Source organism: Stegostoma tigrinum, chromosome 7, assembly GCF_030684315.1.
Source record: "Stegostoma tigrinum isolate sSteTig4 chromosome 7, sSteTig4.hap1, whole genome shotgun sequence".
In the NCBI taxonomy this organism is placed as follows: domain Eukaryota; kingdom Metazoa; phylum Chordata; class Chondrichthyes; order Orectolobiformes; family Stegostomatidae; genus Stegostoma; species Stegostoma tigrinum.
The window spans coordinates 11,261,650-11,284,875 of NC_081360.1; the positions used below are offsets into that span (position 1 = coordinate 11,261,650).

Here is a 23,226-nt window from a genome sequence, read left to right on the forward strand (position 1 = left end):
TAAGAATATTGCTTAAAATCTCATCACCACAATAACTTCTAGTTGATCCTTTAATTTCATTCAGGCATAGTATTGCTGCTATCTTTTATCCCTGAAATGTCGTTTTCATTTGAGAGTTTCCTGCTTTGTTTGTGATTCTTTTTCTATGAAAATCCCACCCACCTTTTTTATGGGATGATCTTAACTTTTTTGAAATGTGTCAAGGACAGGAATGCATATTAAAGCTGCCTCCAAACTGTGATCTGAGGTACATGTCTCACCAGTGTTCTGGAATTCCTTGAGGTTGCTGCCAATTTGGCCGATTAAGAGTATGTGGTGTGATGATACTTTGGCTTTAAGAGGTGTATTTTGCCCTATTTTCATTAAAAAAAGGCTGAGACAGAGGTTCAAGTGGTCTGCTCAAAGCCAATAAAGAAAACAGCTTGTGAGGCCTTAGTTTCTTTTTTTGAAGTTGGAACAATGGAAGCTGCCTGAATGGGTGGGGTCAAGCTCCCACAGAACTATGATTTTTAGTTTTAGCTTTCAGCAGTTGCTGGGGTCTTGAAGCTGGAAGTAGAAGCTCTTTTTCTTCTCTCTGTTAGAGCTAAAAGCTGTGGCTTCTCATCCTGCAGCTAGAATTGCATATGAGTCCATTTATTTTACTGAATTTGCCTTTGCCAAGGGCATATTTATAAGATGCTGCTATATTGGAACAGTTAATTAGTAGTCATTAATATATGTTACTTTGTCAAACCCTATGATAAAATTACAGTTAAGCCAGTTATTTTCTTTTTTATTTTGCCTGTATTTTATCTGTAATGTAAAAATAGAGTGTATTTAAGTTAAAGTTGAGTAGTTTGACCAACCAAATTGCAAACAGAATGCAACATCTTATGCTTACTTTAAAATAGGAAAAGAATTAGGGTCCAGGCTGTCTTATGACTATATTTCAAGGGGGTTTGGTCAGGTTCATAACAGTCATAAATATAATTAACTTTTAGAAGACTTTTTATAAATCTGCATACCTGTGGATTCTAAAGATTACATCTTGTAGAAATAACGTCGCATTAGTAAACTGCATTGAAAATTCATGATAATAGCAGGGACATCATAAGAAAATAAATAGAAAATAAGTCTGGTATGGACAGTAGCAGGTGAGCTTTTATGGAATTTGCTCCAGGTCCCTGTTGTTCACATTGTTCACGGATGATGAGATTAACTCTGATTATATGAAGTCTGCTGATGACATTAAGCTATCTGGCCAGATGACAAGTATAAAGAAGCATTCAAAAGCAAACAGCTGAGAAAAACAGATGGCACTTAATGTGGATAAATGAAATGAAATATTTGTTGGAACATGAAATATGAACGTGTACATATGTAGAAAAGGTATTCACTCGTAAAGAATGTAGCAAGCTTTTTTAAAATACCAAATGTTTCAAGTAAATTTGAACCTTTTGTTAACAAAGCAAATCGAATGCTAGGCACACGAGAAAGAAATTTCACACATATTACAAAGAATTTGCAGCAAAGAACATAGACCATAACAGCGCAGTACAGGCCCTTCGGCCCTCGATGTTGCACCGACCTGTGAAACCAATCTGAATCCCATCTAACCTACACTATTCCATTATCATCCATATGTTTATCCGATGTTTATTTAAATGCCCTTAAAGTTGGCGAGACTACTACTGTTGCAGGCAGGGCATTCCATGCCCTTACTACTCTGAGTAAAGAACCTACCTCTGACTTCTGTCCTATATCTACCACCCCTCACTTTAAAGCTATGTCCCCTCGTGCTAGCCGTCACCATCCGAAGAGAAAGGCTCTCACTGTCCACCCTATTTAATCCTCTGATCATCTTGTAAGTCTCTATTAAGTCACCTCTTAACTTTCTTCTCCCTAATGAAGACAGCCTCAAGTCCCTCAGCCTTTCCTCATAAGACCTTCCCTCCATACCAGGCAACATCCTGGTAAATCTACTCTGCACCCTTTCCAATGCTTCCACATCCTTCCTATAATGCAGCGACCATTGCTGCACACAATGCTCCAAGTGCGGCCACAGAGTTTTGCATAGCTGCAACATGACCTCATGGCTCCAAAACTCAATCCCTCTACCAATAAAACCTAACACACCATACGCCTTCTTAACAACCCTATCAACATGGATGGCAACTTCCAGGGATCTATGCACATGCACACCAACATCTCTCTGCACATCCACACAACCGAGAATCTTACCATTAGCCCAGGACTGTGTATTCCAGTTACTCCTTCCAAAGTGAATCACCTCACACTTTTCCACATTAAACTCCATTTGCCACCTCTCAGCCGCTTATCTATGTCCCTCTGTAACCTGGAACATCCTGCTGCACTATCCACAACTCCACTGACTTTAATGTCATCTGCAAATTTACTTAACCGTTTGATCCAACTGGCCCATTCCAGTATTTATTTTCAACAAACATCCACCATTCTATTCACCCACCCCTTTCTACATTGTGCTTCTAGCTTTCTCATAAATTCCATATCAACCACTCCACGTGATGGTTTATTCAATATTCCATGTACACTTTCTGTAAAGAGGTTTTTCATGAGTTCCTTACTTGTTTCATTGATGACTATCTTATGTTTATGACCTGAGGGAAAACACATCTTATTAAACCCTTAATAAGTTTAAATACGTTTATCAGGTCACCCCTCAGCCTTTTGCTTTCTAGAAAAGACAGGTCCCCGCCCGATTTAACTCATTTCAAGTACTTTATTTCAAGTGAACAAACATTATTGAAATCTTAGATAACAAGGTGTTGAGCCGGATGAACACAGCAGGCCAAACAGGAAAGCTGACGTTTCAGGCTTGGAGATAATGGAACTTCCCATTCCTTGTTTCGGGCTTAGGCCCTTCTTCAGAAAATGTATTGAATTATTGAAATCTCGTTTGCGCTGATACTGATTTTGCAGTTGAAATAAAAACAGGCAGGTACTTATTAACAGTTAGACAAATTGGAAAGGGGTTAGAAAATGACATGACATGAGATCCAAGTGGAATCCTATGTCATTTTTGAAGCTGAGCCCATTTCCAATAAAGAGGGAGGCTCCAAATCCTGAACTGACAACACACTCCCACCTTCCCCTTCGTCTCTAGAAATGTATAAATGAGGGACATTGACAATTAAGTCTGGAACTCTTCCACTTACCGTGCTGCCCAATTGTAATTTTTGACCAAGGTTTTAATCCAATTCACCATGCAGAAACAGCCCTTTGGGCAGTTAAATTACTGAAGATCAGCTTGATACCACATTTCTGCTGAAAAACCACTGACATCCATTTTATCTTTGGACCTAACACTATGAAGTATACCCTATAAAAACATTGCTAAATATAAATGCAGTTAAGGCCAAAACACAATTTTAACTGTGTGCCTACGAAGTTTGTTCTGTACCAAATCTGCTTAATAGACTTTATGGGATTAGCTTCACATGTTAATGGATGTGACTGGAAATTGGATTTAAAGGGGCAGCAAGCTGTGGGCAATCAGATCATCATACACTAGTAGGACAATTCACTGTCTTCTAAAAAAAATGTTGCAAGGAAATTCCTAAAGCAAACAAACATATGTGGGCCCTGAATTCTGACCGCTTGTTTACTTTTCCCAGTCAGAGTTGCTGTATTGTATATTTAGCATGTATTTAGCCCATGTGCCAGAATAAACTCTAAACTCTCAGATCATTTGGATCACAAATGCATTTATACTTCAGTACTGTGCATCAAAAAGGAGCAGCAACATCCTCAAGAACTAAGTGGAGGTGCAGTTGATGTAAGTTGCATTCTGTAAAAGGCCTTACCCAATCCTTAGGTGTTTAATCCAAAATTCCTTCCTGGATATGACTGAGGGACACCACATCAGGAGGCTGTGCTTTCCCAGGCAGGCTGTCATTGAACTGTGCATCCTCATTTATCAGCTCTTGCCCCCTGTTTAATCAGGGACCAGAAGTTGATAAGGTCATCATTGCTCTCAACCTTTTTTGCCTCATACTCCACCCAGACTGTTCCAGGGAACAATGTAAGTTTGTATGACTGCATTATGCAAATCACAAAACTTTGTATGCCAGCAAAGAAGTTGAAATGACAATCAGCATTTACAAGTCCCTTTACTATTCAGCCCATGGAATGGCTCTCAAAGCATGGTCCTCAAATCTAACTTCCCTTCATTCTTACTGTGAAGTGGTAAATGCCTGGCTCATTCAGATCGATTCCAGAGCAGCTTTCGAAACATTTGAAGAAAAGTAATTTGCAGAGTCATTGGTAAAAGATGGGGTAAGGACCTACCTTTTGGACACCTCTTTCAAAAGCCATGATCATTTGGTTTCCTTCTAGGCTGCAAGATTATACAATCCTTCAGTGAATATATGAAAGGACTTTTCTCAGAACTTTCCAAACAGTGGATCAGTCTCATGACACCTGGTATACTTTTAGCATGGAGGAACTGAAATCCTGGGCTGAATCCTCCATCAGTTTCATGGAATTGCACGAGGGCTTCTCTATGCGAGGTTGACTAAATTCTCTTAGGGCATTCTACCAGACTCACCTCATTAACTACAATGTGTGGTGTTCGACAATTAGATCTTTCAGAGCAAGCTGAAGTCACAAGGTACTGACTTTTATGTCAAGAATTGAATGTTGAATTTAGTCTTGGCAAATGGTATGATAAAAAGCTGTGTATTTGTGAGATGAAATTGGCAGTTAATAAAGTCATTAACAAGCAATAATTCTGCTTAATAGGCAATTCACCAGCCCCTAATGAGATTCACATTTCAACATTTGCAACTTAGTCAAAAAATTCAACTAGTTGCCCCAATGTTGAGAAAGGCCTGACTATGCATCTTGTGTGATTCAATCAGATTTCTCATCATAACCCACATAATTTAGGCCCTTACAAGATTCTCATTTTCACAGCTGATGCTTTGTAATTATAGACCTTTTATTCAAATGTGTAAAACTTATAACAAAGATGTAATACAGAAAAGAACAATTAGCTGCCCAGAATAGACAGACAGAATTGAGCCATGTTGTGATTCAAGGGAGAATAGTGAAACTGGATGGCCTTGATGTTAATGCTAGGAGTATTATAAGTAAGTCACATGGGTTAAGGGGATATGGATTTACATGTGGAATTATGATCTTGTTGCCATCACACAGACATATTGATCAAAGCGTAGGATTGGCAATTCATCATTCTGAGGGTATAAGACCTTCAGGTGAGACAAGGGAGGGTGTAGAAGAGCAAGTGTCACAGTAGTAATTAAGGACTCAGTTATTGCAATAAGGTGGATAATGTCTTGGAAGGGTCTTCAAATGTAGGTAAAGCTGACAAATAAAGAGGGGAAACTCACATCAGAGGATTTGAAGTTCTCCAACATTAATTGGAATGATCATAGTGTAAAGGGTTTAAACAGACCAGATTTCTTGAAATGTACTCAGAAGAGCTTTATAAGTTAAAATGTGGAATGTCCAACAAGGGTAGGTGCAGTATATTACCCAATTCTGGGGAACGAAACCCAAAAGGCTGAAGTGACAGAGGGAGGAGCATTTTAGTGATAGAGACCACAACATCGTATGATTTAAATTTGTTATGGAAAAGGAGAGATGGTCTGCAAAAAGGGTTTTGAATTGGGGAAAGGCTGATTCTATTAAAACAAGGCAGGATCTGGCCAAAGTAGGTTAGGAGCAATAATTTGGGGGGAAAACCTAAGCAGAATGTTATGGGCGGAGGGGGTGGTTCGGTGGCATTACAAAAGTCAATAGAGAGAGTACAAAGCTAACATATTCCCTTTAAAGTCTAGGAATAATCAGGCTTGGATAAGAAGGAAAAAGAAAGACTTTTAGTTGGTGAAACTGAGCCGAATCAATAGAGGCCATCGTGGATTATAGAAAGTGAAGGGAAAAAGCAATTAAGGGAGCAAAAAGGGATCATGGAAGAAAGGAGAATCCCAAGATATTCTGTGAATATATTAAGAGAAAGAGGAAGGTTGGGGCCCATTAGAAACCAATGGGCAATCTATGTGTAGCTCTGCAGAACATTAGTAGATGTTAAATGAGTACTTTGGATTTTGTCTTCACTTTTGAAGAATGAAGATGTAAGTACAGAATTTCAGGATAGGGACTGTGAGGTTCTCAAGCAGGTTGACATAAGGAGTGATGATGTACTGGAGATTTTGGCAGATTTAAAGCCCAACCTCCCAGGTCCAGATGAGTTATATCCCAGGGTTCTGTGGGTGATGAGGGAGGAAATTACTGGGAGTCTGACCGAGTTATTTAATTTCTCTGTGGCCACGGGACTTGCCAGTGAACTGGAGGATAGCTAATGTGGTTCTACTTTTCAAGAAAGGTGGTAGAGATAAACCAGGGAATTACAGATCAGCAAGTCTCAAGAGTGGTAGGGAAATTATTGGAGAAAATTCTAAAGAGAGAATTAATCTCCACTTGGAGTGCAAGGTTTTATCAGTGTTAGTCAGTATGGCTTTCTCACAGGGTGGGCATGCCTTACAAATCTGGTGGAATGTTTTTGAGGAGGTGATCAGGTATGTATCTGAAGGTCGTGCAGTTGACTTAGTTGGATTTCAGCAAAGCCTTTGACATGGCCCCACATGGAAGACTGCTAAAGGTGGTAAAAAGCACATGGAATCCAGAGTAACATGACAATATGGGTCCAAAATTGGCTTAGTGGTAGGGGACACAGTATGGTGGTAGAAGACTCTTTGTATGTCTGAAGGCCAATGTCCAGTGGTGTACCATAGAATCAACTCTTATTGTTCCTGAATAATGTAAAATGTACAGATGAGAATGGGGGGAGTTGATAAGTATGTTTGTGGATGATGCAAGGATTAGCCGAGACATTAACATGAGGGAAAATGTTTTAGTTTACTGTAAGATATAGATGGATTGATCAGATGAACAGATCAGTGGCAGATGAATTTATCCCTGTTATATGTGAGATGATGCACTTTGGATAAAGCAGCAATAGAATGGAGCATACACAGAGTCATAGAGCTGTCCGTGGAAATGGACCCTTTGGTCCAACTCGTCCATGCCAATCAGATATCCTAAGTTAGTCCAGTCCCATTTACCAGCATTTGTGCCATGTCCCTCTAAATCCTTCCTGTTTGTATATCCATCCAGATGCCTTTTAAATGTTGGAATTGTGTCAGCCTCCACCACTTCCTCTGGCAGCTCATTTCCATTCATACACTGTGTGAAAAAGTTGCCCCTTAGGTCCCTTCTAAAGTTTTCCACTCTCACTTTAAATCTATGCCCTCTAGTTTTGGAATCCCCCGCTGTGGGGAAGAGACCTTAGCTACTCATCTTTTCCATGCCCCACATGATATTATAAACTTCTATAAGGTGACCCTTCAGCTTCGGATGCTCCAGGGAAAATAGCCCCAGCCTACTCAGCCTTTCTCTATAGCTCTAACTGTCAAACCCTAGCAAAATCCTTGTAAATCTTTTCTGAACTAACCAAAGTCCTGTATAGCTGCAACATGACCTCCCGACTCCTATACTCAATGCACTGGCCAATAAAGGCAAACATACCAAAGGCCTTCTACACTACCCTGTCTACCAAGGAATTATGAACCTGCATTCCAAGGTCTCTGTTCAGCAATACTCCCGAGGACCTTACCATTAAGTGTGTAAGTGTTGTCATGATTTGCCTTTCCAAAATGCAGCACATCTCATTTATCTAAATTAAACTCCATCTGCCACTCCTCAGCCCATTGGCCCATCTGATCAAGGTCCTGTTGTACTTTGAGGTAACTTTCTTCACTGTTGATGACACCACCAGTTTTGATGTCATCTGCAAACTTACTAACCATACTTCTATGTTAACATCCAAATCATACCCAATGAAAGGAAGGACACTAGAGTCCTCAGGGAAACAGCAAGATTATGGCGTGCTTGTCCACAAATTCCTGAAAGTGGAAGGAGAAGTTAGTAGGTTAGTTAAGAAGGGATATGGGAGACCTGCCTTTATCAAATGAGGCAGAGATCATAGGAACAGGGAGATTATGTTGGAGTTGTATAGAACTTTGGTTAGGTCACAGCAGGAGTATAGTTTCAATCACCACATCATAGACAGGGTGTGATTGCACTGGAGGGGTGCAGAGTAGATTAAGCAGGATGTTACCTGGGATGAGGCATTTCAGCTATGAAAGTTGCCCCTTAGTGAAGTTGGATAATCTTGGGTTGTTTTCTTTAGAACAGACAAGGCTGAGGGGGAGACCTGACTGATGTGTATAAGATTATTGGAGAGGCATGGATAGGGTGTATAGGAAGCTACTACTCCCTTCAGGTGAAGGGTCAATAATGAGGAGCATAATTTTATGGTGAAAGGCAGCTGGTTTTAGAGGGAATTTGTGGAAAACATTTTTCACCCAGAGAGGGTGGGAATCTAGAGTATACTGCCTTGTAGAGGAGGGAAACCTCACAACCTTTAAAAAGTAATAAAATGTGAGGCTGGATGAACACAGCAGGCCAAGCAGCATCTCAGGAGCACAAAAGCTGACGTTTCGGGCCTAGACCCTTCATCAGAGAGGCTGATGAAGGGTCTAGGCCCGAAACGTCAGCTTTTGTGCTCCTGAGATGCTGCTTGGCCTGCTGTGTTCATCCAGCCTCACATTTTATTATCTTGGAATTCTCCAGCATTTGCAGTTCCCATTATCTCTGAACCTTTAAAAAGTACTTGGATGAGACTTGAAATGTCATAACATTCAAGGCTACGTGCTCAGTGCTGGAAAATGAGATTAATGTAGACAGGTCAATGCAGACTTGATGAGTCGAAGGGCCTCTTCTGTGCTGTATGACTCTATGACTCAATAAGTAAATATTACACATCTGAAAAGCTTCCTGTATGAGTTCAAATAATTAGATAGATACACAATACATTTTTTAAAATTCTGATAACTCTGGTTATTCATGCAGCATGGGATTGTCTAAATCTAAACAGTACTCTCTAAAAAAAAGTTTATCTTTTATTTGGATCAGTTGAGGATCTGAGGTCTTAGTACATTTTCCGTAAAAGAAATACTAAATTTTGAACAAAAAGCAGTTTCACTTGTAATAAATAAACACAACTAGCAAAGGCAACTGCAAATGCATAATCCACTCTATTGTGAAAGCTTTGCAATTTTTACAAAAGCAAAACAGATAAATGGTACAAATGACAAATAACTTTACATCTGACATGGGTACCAGTTTTGGCAGGGGGTTTAAACAGTAACAGTAATTGGATTATAAATTTACTATATTGCCAATGTATATGGTGTATGCTGTTCCAAAGAGTTAGCCAGTGATACCACATTCCAATAAGCAAAAAGAATTATAGAAACAACAGGAATAAATAACGCATTGAGGGCCTGATATTTGACAAGACATAATCCTGGCATCTCCTGGTATTTTTGCTGTCTCAGCATTGATTCCTCCAGGCTTTGTGTAGTCAATGGTCTCACAAGATGTATTTTCTTGAGACTGCAGAACAATACGGAAACAAGGATGAGATTCAAGAACATTTTTAAGAGTAGGGAATGGTAACCTGATGCTCCGGAGATTTTCCGAATTCCAGGATGGAATGCAGCAGACTCTGGATTTGGGTCTGTAGCTAATTTGTTTGCACAGTTAGATCCCTGCAAGAATGGGGGACGGTCATAACAGGAAAAAAAAGAAAGGAGGATTATTCATACAGACTGCTGTACACGAGTGTTTGTGGGAGGCAGTCTTCCCCAAAAGCAAGGACAGTGTACCCCAAATGGGATGGATATTGTTAACTGCTTTGCGTTCTATGTGTAGGGAATTGAAAGAGTGCTAGGCCAGAAACAGGCAGTTTGAGGCCGCTAACGGCAGTAGAACAGTATAACGTTATCCCAACAGAAGCAGTTAAGACAGCGCAGGAAGGCAGAGGAGGAACAGAATCAGACAGATAGTATACTGTCTGGTGACAGTGCAAGAAAAATTAGAGCAAAACGGCACAACTGGAAAGTTGACCCAGTCAAAGTGCACATGTTATTAACCTCACGATGCGATCCTGACCATTGGTATGGAGACATTTGGTATCCATCAGATTCAGAGTATGAATGGACAGATGGGGAAGGGGATGTTCCACCTCTGGAGCTATCCTCAGAGAAGAGACGAATAGCATGATCCCTAATAACAAATAAGGAAAAACAAGTGGAGGACAAAACCCCCAAAATTCGAGAATAGTGAGAGATTACTCTATGTCCAAATTGCAGGATTTGAGGTCATGCTTTAAGCAGTAGTTGGATGAAGCCTTGGCCTCTTGGTTGGTGCAGTTGTGGGACTAGGGTGCCACCCACATTATGCTGAGTGCCACAGAGTTGAGGGAATCTGGGAGCACTAAGCATTGATCCAGATGTGAATACTGTTTTTAGAAATATAGGGCAAGCTGGATCATTGTGGAATGCATTGACGCTAGCAGTAGGAAACAAGTACCCTTCCCCAATAGATTGGGAAGGTAATGCCAACAAATGGAAGAGCATACCAAAAGGTATAAAACATTTGATGAATTTGCCTATGCAGGTGGGTATGTATTCTCCACAGTTTCAGGGTCCAGATCAGGAAGCTTCCACAGCCAGAAGGAGGAGACAGCTAATGTGATGTGGTGCATGCTGGATGGGAGATGCCCTGTTAGCCCTATTAGGATGAGCCAAGGGACAGGCAGTGGGACAGGTATGTTTGTTGTTACGACAGTTAGACGATGTAGTGGCTGATAAGCGGAGAGTGAGGCCTGAACGAGCGACAAACAGGGACAACAAGTTGGAGATGTGGTGGGTTTGAAGGTGAAACAAAAGATAACCTGAAGGGAAATGTTCATTATTAAAAGCAGGAATAGAGAGGAGTAAGATAGATGGAATGCTCTGTACAATATGTGGAGGACGCATTGCTCCCGAAAGGATAAGGAAGTAAAAGAGACTACATCAGACATGGAGAGAGGAAATGAAACCATTCTGACTGTGTCTCCCTAGCTTGGAGGACATTGGGCAGTTGTAGCGAGCCAGTCAGCCAATCGATTAGGGGTGGGGCAAGGACTCTGACCTCTGTGTAAGGGAGTTTGGTGGAATGACTGGAATCCCAAGTCCTCGTATCCCTATCACTGTTTATTGGAGGAAAGGCAATGTACAACAAGACATCGCACTATCAGACACTGTGGCAGAAGTTACGATCATACATGGCAATCCTTCCCCCTTGTGTATTTGCTCCTCTCGAGTAAAACGTCTGCCCATGACCTTTTCTTCATTTGCTTGGTGGCTTCTACGCTGTGCTATCGTGTGCAACATTCAACCACTGAGAATCTGCCGGAACATATTGAAGGGCAACTGAGGCACTAAATTTCATCTTTAAAATACCAATGACCTGCTTGATATTACGTTTGATGACAACATGGCTTGTGTTCTTGCTGCCCTCTGCCTCAAATGGTGGGTCCCTAAAGGACATCAGTGGTTGAAATTGATGGGCAAGTTGCCACGTCCTCTTCCAGTGCCCCTCAATCTTTTATGCACAATACGACTGACACATTGAATTATTGAAAAGACTTTTAGTTGACTGAAAATGTCTAAAGCCTGATTGTGGTCGTTATTGCAACGTGGGTACAAATCAATGATGCCCTGTACCTAAAGGAAACCTACAATTTGGACAAAGGCCTTGTCTATCTGCGTACGGAGGCTATATAAAGGGAAACCAAATTTGCTCCCTAATCTGAGGGGTGCACCCCATCATTGCCTGTGACGTCTATGTGCTGATGACTAGAACAGCCTAGTTGGCACATCCAGTGAGCAATGGAAAGGACCTGAGGTATAGACATTTAGTGTGTATATTATCTTCATTGCTGCTGACAAGACACAGAGATCAGTATACTGTGGCTCCTGTTGTTGCTGCAGCAGTTGTCTCTGACAACCTCATTGCTCAATCCAAGATTTCTCTGTCATTAGTTATGCATCATATTAAAGTATGAAGTCTTAGGTCTGTACAGTCTCTGCACAAGAAAGCGTCTGACTTTCCTCCCATTCCCTTTATCCTTCCTGGGCTGTGTGCCACAGCTTCTTGTTACTGACATCTGCTCTCCCTCTGAGCTTTGGCTGCTTACAGTGATTGGCAGTTGCAGATTTTATATGACAGGAAGCTCCGTCCAACATCCATGCTCCCTGGGATGAAGCACAATGTGGCCTTCAAAAGCACCAAGATCTTCCTTACACCTGGATGCCATGATATGTGAGAGCAACAAAAAAGTTATCCTGAAAGACCAGCAGCCCCTTCCTCCCACTCCCTTCAATAACAAGAAGAGGCCAGGGTTTAAATTTTTCTGAAGCAGTAAATACAAATTTAAATATAACTTTACAGGAGTACCTCAGCTCTCTAAAGGGGTACACTGGCTTTCCTAAAGAAATGCACAAAAACAGACCTGCTCTGACCTTGTTTAATCTCCACAGTCCAGATTCCGAACAGAATGAATTCTCTTTGTATTGTGCATGTGTGCACCCCAGCTGTCTGGAAATGGGAAACGCTATGATCAGGGGATCATCTTAATATTTCCGAGTACCTCTATGATTTTGACTATTTGCAAAGAATCTCTAATATGATGAAAATCTGGCTCTTAGATTTTCACTTCATCTTTAACTACTAAGAGTGTCTCAGGTTCAGAATATTTTCAGTAAACTGTGCCTCAACAAGCAACATATACACAAAACATATGTCAGTATTTAAAGGTTAAATTGTACTTCACCCATCTTTTATAAATATAAAATCAGTCATTTTTTAATGCTTTCGCATTTCAGGCTTCAGTTATCTTTGTGGTTCATGTGTTCATCATTTACTGACAGGAATGACATTATAATTTTCTCTATTATTGTCTCATCATTTGAGTTCTAAATGCCACTAAAGCTCCTGTACTGTGATATTTACTTTGAATAAAATTTGCATTTGTCTCTTGATAATAAATATAGGAAAATGTCTTATTGAAAACAAACTCTTTGCAATATATGACACACAAAACTGTTTTTTGTGTTGACGTCCAACTAGCCCCCATATAGGATTGGATTCCTGTGATTGCAGAATATGCAAGTGTTGAGGCAATACACGCAGTTTGTGAAGAGGTGACCATTCCCACTCAGAATAAGTAGTCATATGACCAGTACCAGGTAAGGATAGTTGCAGGTGGCAGGTCAAATAGATTTAAGACACATGAAGCAAAGTTATTGTCAATAGTTATTTTCCTTTGGTTCTTTCTTGACCTGGTCGGAGATGTTAAGTCAAAGGTAGCTTCCATAATCCTTGAGGGAGCCTTTCCTCTGTCCGATGTGATCTTTCTCCTAGTCTGCCTGTACATATATGTTATTTGTAAGTCTAGTAGATCCTAATGCAATCATAGCTTATCATTCAATTATGCAATTTCCGGGGAATCGATGGCTAAGATGAACCCGATTCTTTCAAGCACCCAGGCAATGAGGTCATCCTTTACCTTCCTCTTACATAGGAATTTCACTGCCTTCTTACAAACAGTTTGTTTTATGTATGTGACTTTGAGGTTTCATCTTATGAGGCCCAGAAAAGTCGACACAAAGACATGTGCTTAGAATTATGTCCTTGGCAGAGACAAATGACCTTGTGAAAAATCCTGACCAGGCTGTTCTTTGCATGTGTCAGCTTTGGCAGGCTGCTGAATTAAAGACAGAAGCGAGATAGTCCTAATGCTATAGTGTTCAATTAATTTTGTATACTTCCCTTTGTCTGTCATTTCTCACACCCAGGTGACTGTCACTATTTTTTTGGCCATGCTTTATCGGGGAATATTTGTCCCAAATATTCTGAAAGTGGATCTAAAGTTCACAGGGCCTGCTACAGATTAACAGGATTTAATTGGTGACTTTTCCAATGGCAGTTCAATTTCTTTCAGTTTTCAGATATGAGAAGGAACGACTAGCATTGATCTAGTGCCTTTCATGACCTCAGGACATTCCAAAAGCTCTTTTCAGTCAATGGACTACATTTGAAGCATAGTCATTGTATGAATGTGGGAAATTGAAGAAATATCTCAAAAGAGTTGAATGATTGAACAGCTACCTACTGTACACAGTGATTTCCTCAATTAAGAGGTTGGCATGGTATCAGGTCAATAGATCCAAATGCTTCTGACTTGCTTTGACTCAAAGAGGCCCAGAGCAAGTATAAAATCAAAGGAATAAACAGACAGGAACTTTTGCAATGCTGAGAGTAGATTCCAAACTGTACACTTTATTATTATTTTTTAGGGCCCAAGCTATCAACAAATTTTCCTTTGACATGTCCAGGTCATGTTTGTCAGTGCCCCATGTAATCTGGATTATCACTTTTTAAAATCAATCACCTTTGAAGTTTGAGCTATAAAAAGCCTGTCGTGCACTAATGAATTGAATTTAAGTTCCTGGACCATAACATCTGGGACCATGTGGCTGCTTATATAGTTACCGAACAACAGGAATAAGATTCTCAATCAGGGATTGAATATTAGTGAAATGGATCCTCAAACACAACTTTGTGTATTTTTTGTCTTTTTCTTTTCTGCTTTCTTTCTTCTTCATCGCAAGGCTAGAGTGGTATCTGCAGGGCAGTGGCTGCAGCATTGGTGGCATGGACCAGGACTCCTGGCGGCAACAGTGCCCAGAGCCTGGACTCCTGACAGCAGTAGGCCCAGAGCCTGGGCTCTTGGCAATGTCTTCTGGGGCGTCAGCATCATCATGTCTCCTTGAGGACTGGAACAGCTGGCAAAGACTGTGCAGAAGCCCTGAAGCTGTGCTTAAGACAGAAGATGAACTCTTATTTAAGTGGTTCTTTCTATCATCATTATAATTCAAAATGGCTCCAGATTGTGTTGCCAAACCACTTTTCACTGTATTTTTAAGATGTATATGACAATGAATAAATCATTCATTAATTCATTCACTTGCCTGAATGGGTGCGACTCCAGCAACACTCAAGAAGCTTGACACAATGTAGGACAAAGCAGCCAGTTTGATTGGCACCACAAGCATCCACTCCCTCCACCACTGACGCTGAGTAGTAGCAGTGTATACTCTCCACAAAATGCACGGCAGAAATTCACCAAAGATTCTCAGTCAGCACCTTCTAATCCCACAATCACTTCCATTCAAGGGGCAGCTCACCACCACCGTCTTAAGGGCAACTAGGGACAGGCATTGCCCAGTCAGCGGTGCCCACATTCCAAGATTAAATTTTAAAAATCAGTTGTGGGGGGTAATATCACTTTTCAGTTAAGATCAATTCCTCTTCCATAGCATGGCTGCTGAGAATGAAACTATATTGTCAACCCTTGAGAGGCATATGAACAAACTCACTGCCTCTCAGTGGAGTATAGTGATTTTTATATCTATTATTTTTACAAAATGTTCTACGTTACTACACATTCAGTCCTTGAGTACAGATGAAAACCATATGTTTGCTCCTAGGGAAGATTTGTTTGAAGTTAATGGTGTAATTTTGCTTTCAGAACAGTGGAACTGTATTTGTTGGTAGCATGCACAAGAAGTGTCCAGAAACGCAATGTGATACATTCAGCAGGTTTCAGTCTTCACCAGGATCCATAATAAACACTGGCACCTGCTGCATTGGACACCCCCATCTATCCAGTAGCAGGTGCTGTGTCAGGCTTTGTTCTGGCTGAAGAAGCTAGCTAGTTATTAAAAGCTGGTAAACTGGGCAAATTTATCACACTTAACTGCAGACAGCAAAATACACCTCTGCAAAAGCGCTAGAACATTCACAGCAATTATTGAATAAATCTTTTACATATGTGCATTCACGTAACCCTCTAACTGTCACCAATATGCTGTCTATTGATAAAGGGGAGGGGACTGATTAAAGTTTAAGTGTACATCCCACCCCCTTCCAAACCTTAAGTTTTATGCAGCCAAAGTCACAATGAACAATACAGCTTCAACAGCACAACAGGACAATTTCCTGGTCACATTTACTTAGAGAAGGTCAGTCAGGGCTCACAGTCTTTCTGGCTGTCTCAAGTGCCTTTGATATTTTAAATTTTTTTCCAGATTATTATTTGTATTGATTAATTTGTGTCTTCACAGTACATAGCAACTCAACCAAAAGTAAAATGTCAGGCACATTACTGCTCAAATAGGTTTGGGTTATGAGTTGTAATACGTTCCAGCCTTATTTATGTGTGTGGACACCCAGATTGTGGCTTAAAATGAAATTATTGATTTTTTTTATTACATGCGGCTTATTATTATCACATTTAGTTCGTAAGCAAAGGAACATCAGCCTGCTGAATTCTAGGCCAAAAGATTAATTCTCTGCCAAAGGAACCTAAACAATATTGAAAAGGATTTCAGCTGTTAATCTCAAATACAGTAATTAAAATGATTAGTAGTAGATGGAGTGTTATTAATGAGTGTAAAGTTGGTAGATTTATAGTATCATTTGTCTATTCTGTGCAATGATAATATGTTACCTCTATTGCTAGTTGAGAACCAGTTCGCCAAAACTGCAGAAAAAAAACAACAAAATGTGTGAGCAAAAGGGATTTCTTTGTGTGGCATCATTATGAGTCAGTTGACTCTACAGTGCATTCATTCTTCACAAAAATGGCATTAACAAACCTAACTAAATTGATCTCTTTATCGAATTTATTCATCTGCTTTAGTTCCTATCCTGTAAAACCCTTGCCTAACATAAATCTATCAGAGATAATGGGAACTGCAGATGCTGGAGAATCCGAGATAACAAAGTGTGAAGCTGGATGAACACAGCAGGCCAAGCAGCATCTTAGGAGCACAAAAGTGGACATTTCGGGCCTAGACCCTTCATCCGAGGAAGGTGATGTGGCTGTGTTACCTGGTTTGCTTCAGGACATGGTCGAGCAATTTCAAGGCCAAAGAGATTACAAGAGAGTTGCAGTGGGAGAGGGATCTAGGCCCGAAACGTCAGCTTTTGTGCTCCTAAGATGCTTCTTGGCCCGCTGTGCTCATCCAGCTCCACACTTTGTTATCATAAATCTATCAGTCTTAGTTTTGAAATTTTTTGAGTGAGCCCCTGCCTCATCAGCTATTTTGGGGAGCCATTCTAGATTACTTGGTAGTTTCATGATCGCCGCTTTGGAGGTCTTATGACTCAGGAGGTCATGCTGCATTTCTCAATCAAAAGCTCTGGATTAAAGACTCACTGAAGGACTTGTTGCCCACAGAAAGAGCATTCATTGATGTGATTCCATCATCTGACAATCACCTCGCTAGTTGTCCTGGCACATGCCCAGCTTTTCTAAAGGTAAAAATATGCATGTGGAGATGCAAAACAAACATGGTCATTATCACTGAGATGAGTTTATTTAATTTAGAGTATGATAATTATTAAAATTTAAATTCCATTAGCTTACATGATGAGATTTGAATTCATGTTCCAAGAGCAGTAATTGGAATTTAGGAAGTGTAGGTCCAGTGCTATCCTCACTACACCAGTGTCTACTTCTCCATGAAGAAATGTTTCCATGCCATCACTTTTAAATGTGTACCTCTAATCTTAAAATTATTCTGATTTATTCTGGACTATTTCGCCAAATAAAATCGTTTTTCTCTATTAAATTGTGTCATTAATCCATGCTCATGGAAGTTTTAAACAACCTCCCCATGTATTATGGAAATAATGGGAACTACAGATGCTAGATAATCCGAGATAACAAAGTGTGAAGCTGGATGAACACAGCAGGCCATGCTGCATCTTAGGAGCACAAAAGCTGATGTTTCGGGTTTTCTGATGAAGGGTCCAGGCCCGAAACGTCAGCTTTTGTGCTCCTAAGATGCTACTTGACCTGCTGTGTTCATCCAGCTCCACACTTTGTTATCCCCATGTATTTTAATTTTTTTTTGGATTAATTTTGAATGCAGGCTCCAAGGGCTCACAGTTATCATGGAGGTTTCTTGAAGAATAATAAAATAATGCAACTGAGAATAGGCCATTTGTTCCATTCTACCTGTGCTAGCTTTTTGAAAGAGCCATTGAACCAGTTCTTGCTCCCCTGCTTTTCCCCATAACCTTGAAATGTTTTCCTTGTATAGTCTTTATCCAATTCTATGTTGAAAGTTTCTATTGGTTCTGCTTCCAACATCCTTTCTGGCAGTGCATTCCAGATCACAACAACTCACTGTCTAAAATTGTTTCTCTTCATTTAACTTTTACTATGTACCGTCTTTGTTTAAATTTGCCAGCAGAAATAGTTTCTTCATATTTAATCTATCAAATTTCTTGTGATTTTGAGCACCTCTGTTAAAGTTCCACAAAAGGTCCCATTGCCTCGGGGGAACTACCCTGGCTATTCTAGTCTCTCTATGTAACTGAAGCCCTGCATTCCAGGCACTTTTTGAGTAAAAATGTTCTGTACTCTCTTTAAGGCCTTTCACTATTTTCCTGAAGGGCATGCACTTGACACTATCCAGAAAGAAGTGGGATTGTGTTTTTGCTGCACTTTATTGGTGCACTCCACACCAAAGTATACTGCCCACCTTACGATGCAGAGTATACTGCCCAAACACTGCAAGTTCATTCGTTCAAGTCCCTGCTGATTTTTATCATATTAGCAATAAGAAACTAAAGCTAAAACATCCAGGCTGTTAATAAAATGTGAGGCTGGATGAACACAGCAGGCCAAGCAGTATCTCTGGAGCACAAAAGCTGACGTTTCGGGCTTAGACCCTTCATCAGAGAGGGGGATGGGGAGAGGGAACTGGAATAAATAGGGAGAGAGGGGGAGGCGGACCGAAGATGGAGAGTAAAGAAGATAGGTGGAGAGAGTGTAGGTGGGGAGGTAGGGAGGGGATAGGTCGGTCCAGGGAAGACGGACAGGTCAAGGAGGTGGGATGAGGTTAGTAGGTAGCTGGGGGTGCGGCCTGGGGTGGGAGGAAGGGATGGGTGAGAGGAAGAACCGGTTAGGGAGGCAGAGACAGGTTGGACTGGTTTTGGGATGCAGTGGGTGGGGGGGAAGAGCTGGGCTGGTTGTGTGGTGCAGTGGGGGGAGGGGACGAACTGGGCTGGTTTAGGGATGCAGTGGGGGAAGGGGAGATTTTGAAACTGGTGAAGTCCACATTGATACCATATGGCTGCAGGGTTCCCAGGCGGAATATGAGTTGCTGTTCCTGCAACCTTCGGGTGGCATCATTGTGGCACTGCAGGAGGCCCATGATGGACACGTCATCTAGAGAATGGGAGGGGGAGTGGAAATGGTTTGCGACTGGGAGGTGCAGTTGTTTGTTGCGAACTGAGCGGAGGTGTTCTGCAAAGCGGTCCCCAAGCCTCCGCTTGGTTTCCCCAATGTAGAGGAAGCCGCACCGGGTACAGTGGATGCAGTATACCACATTGACAGATGTGCAGGTGAACCTCTGCTTAATGTGGAATGTCATCTTGGGGCCTGGGATGGGGGTGAGGGAGGAGGTGTGGGGACAGGTGTAGCATTTCCTGCGGTTGCAGGGGAAGGTGCTGGGTGTGGTGGGGTTGGAGGGCAGTGTGGAGCGAACAAGGGAGTCACGGAGGGAGTGGTCTCTCCGGAAAGCTGACAGGGGAGGGGATGGAAAAATGTCTTGGGTGGTGGGGTCGGATTGTAAATGGCGGAAGTGTTGGAGGATAATGCGTTGTATCCGGAGGTTGGTAGGGTGGTGTGTGAGAACGAGGGGGATCCTCTTGGGGCGGTTGTGGCGGGGGCGGGGTGTGAGGGATGTGTTGCAGGAAATACGGGAGACGCGGTCAAGGGCGTTCTCGATCACTGTGGGGGGAATGTTGCGGTCCTTAAAGAACTTGGACATCTGGGATGTGCGGGAGTGGAATGTCTTATCGTGGGAGCAGATGCGGCGGAGGCGGAGGAATTGGGAATAGGGGATGGAATTTTTGCAGGAGGGTGGGTGGGAGGAGGTGTATTCTAGGTAGCTGTGGGAGTCGGTGGGCTTGAAATGGACATCAGTTACAAGCTGGTTGCCTGAGATGGAGACTGAGAGGTCCAGGAAGGTGAGGGATGTGCTGGAGATGGCCCAGGTGAACTGAAGGTTGGGGTGGAAGGTGTTGGTGAAGTGGATGAACTGTTCGAGCTCCTCTGGGGGGCAAGAGGCGGCGCCGATACAGTCATCAATGTACCGGAGCAAGAGGTGGGGTTTGGGGCCTGTGTAGGTGCGGAAGAGGGACTGTTCCACGTAACCTACAAAGAGGCAGGCATAGCTGGGGCCCATGCAGGTGCCCATGGCCACCCCCTTAGTCTGTAGGAAGTGGGAGGAGTCAAAAGAGAAGTTGTTGAGTGTGAGGACGAGTTCAGCTAGGCGGATGAGAGTGTCGGTGGAGGGGGACTGGTCGGGCCTGCGGGATAGGAAGAAGCGGAGGGCCTTGAGGCCATCTCCATGCGGAATGCAGGTGTACAGTGACTGGACGTCCATGGTGAATATGAGGTGTTGGGGGCCAGGGAATTGGAAGTCCTGGAGGAGGTGGAGGGCGTGGGTGGTGTCACGGACGTAGGTGGGGAGTTCCTGGACCAAAGGGGAGAAAATGGAGTCCAGATAGGTGGAGATGAGTTCGGTGGGGCAGGAGCAGGCTGAGACGATGGGTCGACCAGGGCAGGCAGGTTTGTGGATTTTGGGAAGGAGATAGAAACGGGCCGTGCGGGGTTGGGGAACAATGAGGTTGGAGGCTGTGGGTGGGAGGTCCCCTGTGGTGATGAGGTCGTGAATGGTGTTGGAGATGATGGTTTGGTGCTCAGGTGTGGGGTCATGATCGAGGAGGCGGTAGGAGGTGGTGTCGGAGAGTTGGCGTCTGGCCTCGGCGATGTAGAGGTCAGTGCGCCATACTACCACTGCGCCACCCTTGTCTGCGGGTTTCATGGTGAGGTTGGGGTTGGAGCGGAGGGAGCGGAGGGCTGCCCGTTCTGCGGGGGAGAGGTTGGAGTGGGTGAGAGGGGTGGAGAGGTTGAGGCGGTTAATGTCTCGACGGCAGTTGGAGATGAAGAGGTCGAGGGAGGGTAGGAGGCCTGGGGGAGGTGTCCAGGAGGAGGACTTGTGTTGGAAGCGGATGAAGGGGTCAGCGGAAGGAGGGTTGGATTCCCGGTTGAAGAATTAGGCATGGAGGCGAAGACGGCGGAAAAACTGCTCTATATCCAACCGTGACTGGTATTCGTTGATGTGTGGTTGTAGGGGGACAAAGGTGAGCCCCTTGCTAAGGACTGACCGTTCGTCCTCAGTCAGTGGGAGGTCTGGGGGGATGGTGAAGATGCGGCAGGGCTCAGTGTGGCTGTCTCCTCTGGGGTTGCTGGCTGTGGAGGTTGTGGGCGGTTAAGGACCGCAACTTTCTCCCCACAGTGATCGAGAACGCCCTTGACCGCGTCTCCCGTATTTCCCGCAACACATCCCTCACACCCCGCCCCCGCCACAACCGCCCCAAGAGGATCCCCCTCGTTCTCACACACCACCCTACCAACCTCCGGATACAACGCATTATCCTCCAACACTTCCGCCATTTACAATCCGACCCCACCACCCAAGACATTTTTCCATCCCCTCCCCTGTCAGCTTTCCGGAGAGACCACTCCCTCCATGACTCCCTTGTTCGCTCCACACTGCCCTCCAACCCCACCACACCCAGCACCTTCCCCTGCAACCGCAGGAAAAGCTACACCTGTCCCCACACCTCCTCCCTCACCCCCATCCCAGGCCCCAAGATGACATTCCACATTAAGCAGAGGTTCACCTGCACATCTACCAATGTGGTATACTGCATCCACTGTACCCGGTGCGGCTTCCTCTACATTGGGGAAACCAAGCGGAGGCTTGGGGACCGCTTTGCAGAACACCTCCGCTCAGTTCGCAACAAACAACTGCACCTCCCAGTCGCAAACCATTTCCACTCCCCCTCCCATTCTCTAGATGACATGTCCATCATGGGCCTCCTGCACTGCCACAATGATGCCACCCGAAGGTTGCAGGAACAGCAACTCATATTCCGCCTGGGAACCCTGCAGCCATATGGTATCAATGTGGACTTCACCAGTTTCAAAATCTCCCCTTCCCCCACTGCATCCCTAAACCAGCCCAGTTCGTCCCCTCCCCCCACTGCACCACACAACCAGCCCAGCTCTTCCCCCCCACCCACTGCATCCCAAAACCAGTCCAACCTGTCTCTGCCTCCCTAACCGGTTCTTCCTCTCACCCAACCCTTCCTCCCACCCCAAGCCGCACCCCCAGCTACCTACTAACCTCATCCCACCTCCTTGACCTGTCCGTCTTCCCTGGACTGAACTATCCCCTCCCTACCTCCCCACCTACACTCTCTCCACCTATCTTCTTTACTCTCCATCTTCGGTCTGCCTCCCCCTCTCTCCCTATTTATTCCAGTTCCCTCTCCCCATCCCCCTCTCTGATGAAGGGTCTAGGCCCGAAACGTCAGCTTTTGTGCTCCTGAGATGCTGCTTGGCCTGCTGTGTTCATCCAGCCTCACATTTTATTATCTTGGAATTCTCCAGCATCTGCAGTTCCCATTATCTCTCACATCCAAGCTGTTGATGTGATTTCCACAGCATGGTACGCTTGAGACCATATGACCTTTTAAATGGGTACGTATTATTACAAATGATTTAATGATATTTTTGTGAGAAACTGCATGGCTGTGTTTAGTAGGTAGGTATCTGCATCTTTCTTTCCAAAAAACACTGGTGTTAAATGATGGTTTCTAGGTGGACATGAGTATGTCTTAATAATAACACCATCATATTGCTCTGATGTTCAATAAAATTGATGCCACCTGTATTTAGTTCACGGTTCTACATTTTTCTTTTTTTGTTGCTCCCCAGGTCAACTGGTGGTCATGGCCAGTAATGATGGAACTGTGAAGATATTGGATCTGCCCTCGGGTCAGTTGTACAGTCTGTCAGGGCATGAAGACGCTGTGCAGTGTGTGCTATTTGACCACAAAGGTGAATATGTGGTATCAGGAGGCTCTGATGGTACTATCCGCCTCTGGACATGAAACAATAGTTATAATATCCAAATGTTGATTCCACCTTTTGATTAGTTTTTGGCTCTTACGTATGAATCAGATCTATTTTGTGGAAAAATTGGATAATGTAGTGGAGAGCCCTTCTAAACTGTGTGACTACAGAGTGTAATAATCAACTTTTCTTGTCTGTTGTCAATGAATAAATTAGTGCGTTTG

General features: G+C 43.1%; 1 protein-coding gene across 4 annotated transcripts in view; it reads left to right on the forward strand.

Moving 5' to 3' along the window:
• The window catches only part of LOC125453945 (sperm-associated antigen 16 protein), an 825,922-nt gene extending 802,706 nt beyond the window's left edge, over positions 1 to 23,216 (forward strand). For all 4 annotated transcript variants that reach the window (XM_059647037.1, XM_059647038.1, XM_059647039.1 and 1 more), the window contains one exon: positions 22,865 to 23,216. In XM_059647037.1, coding sequence (XP_059503020.1) covers positions 22,865 to 23,040 — 176 coding nt within the window. In that variant the 3' untranslated portion in view covers positions 23,041 to 23,216. The remainder of the gene's footprint in view (positions 1 to 22,864) is intronic.
• Positions 23,217 to 23,226: the final 10 nt, after the last annotated feature.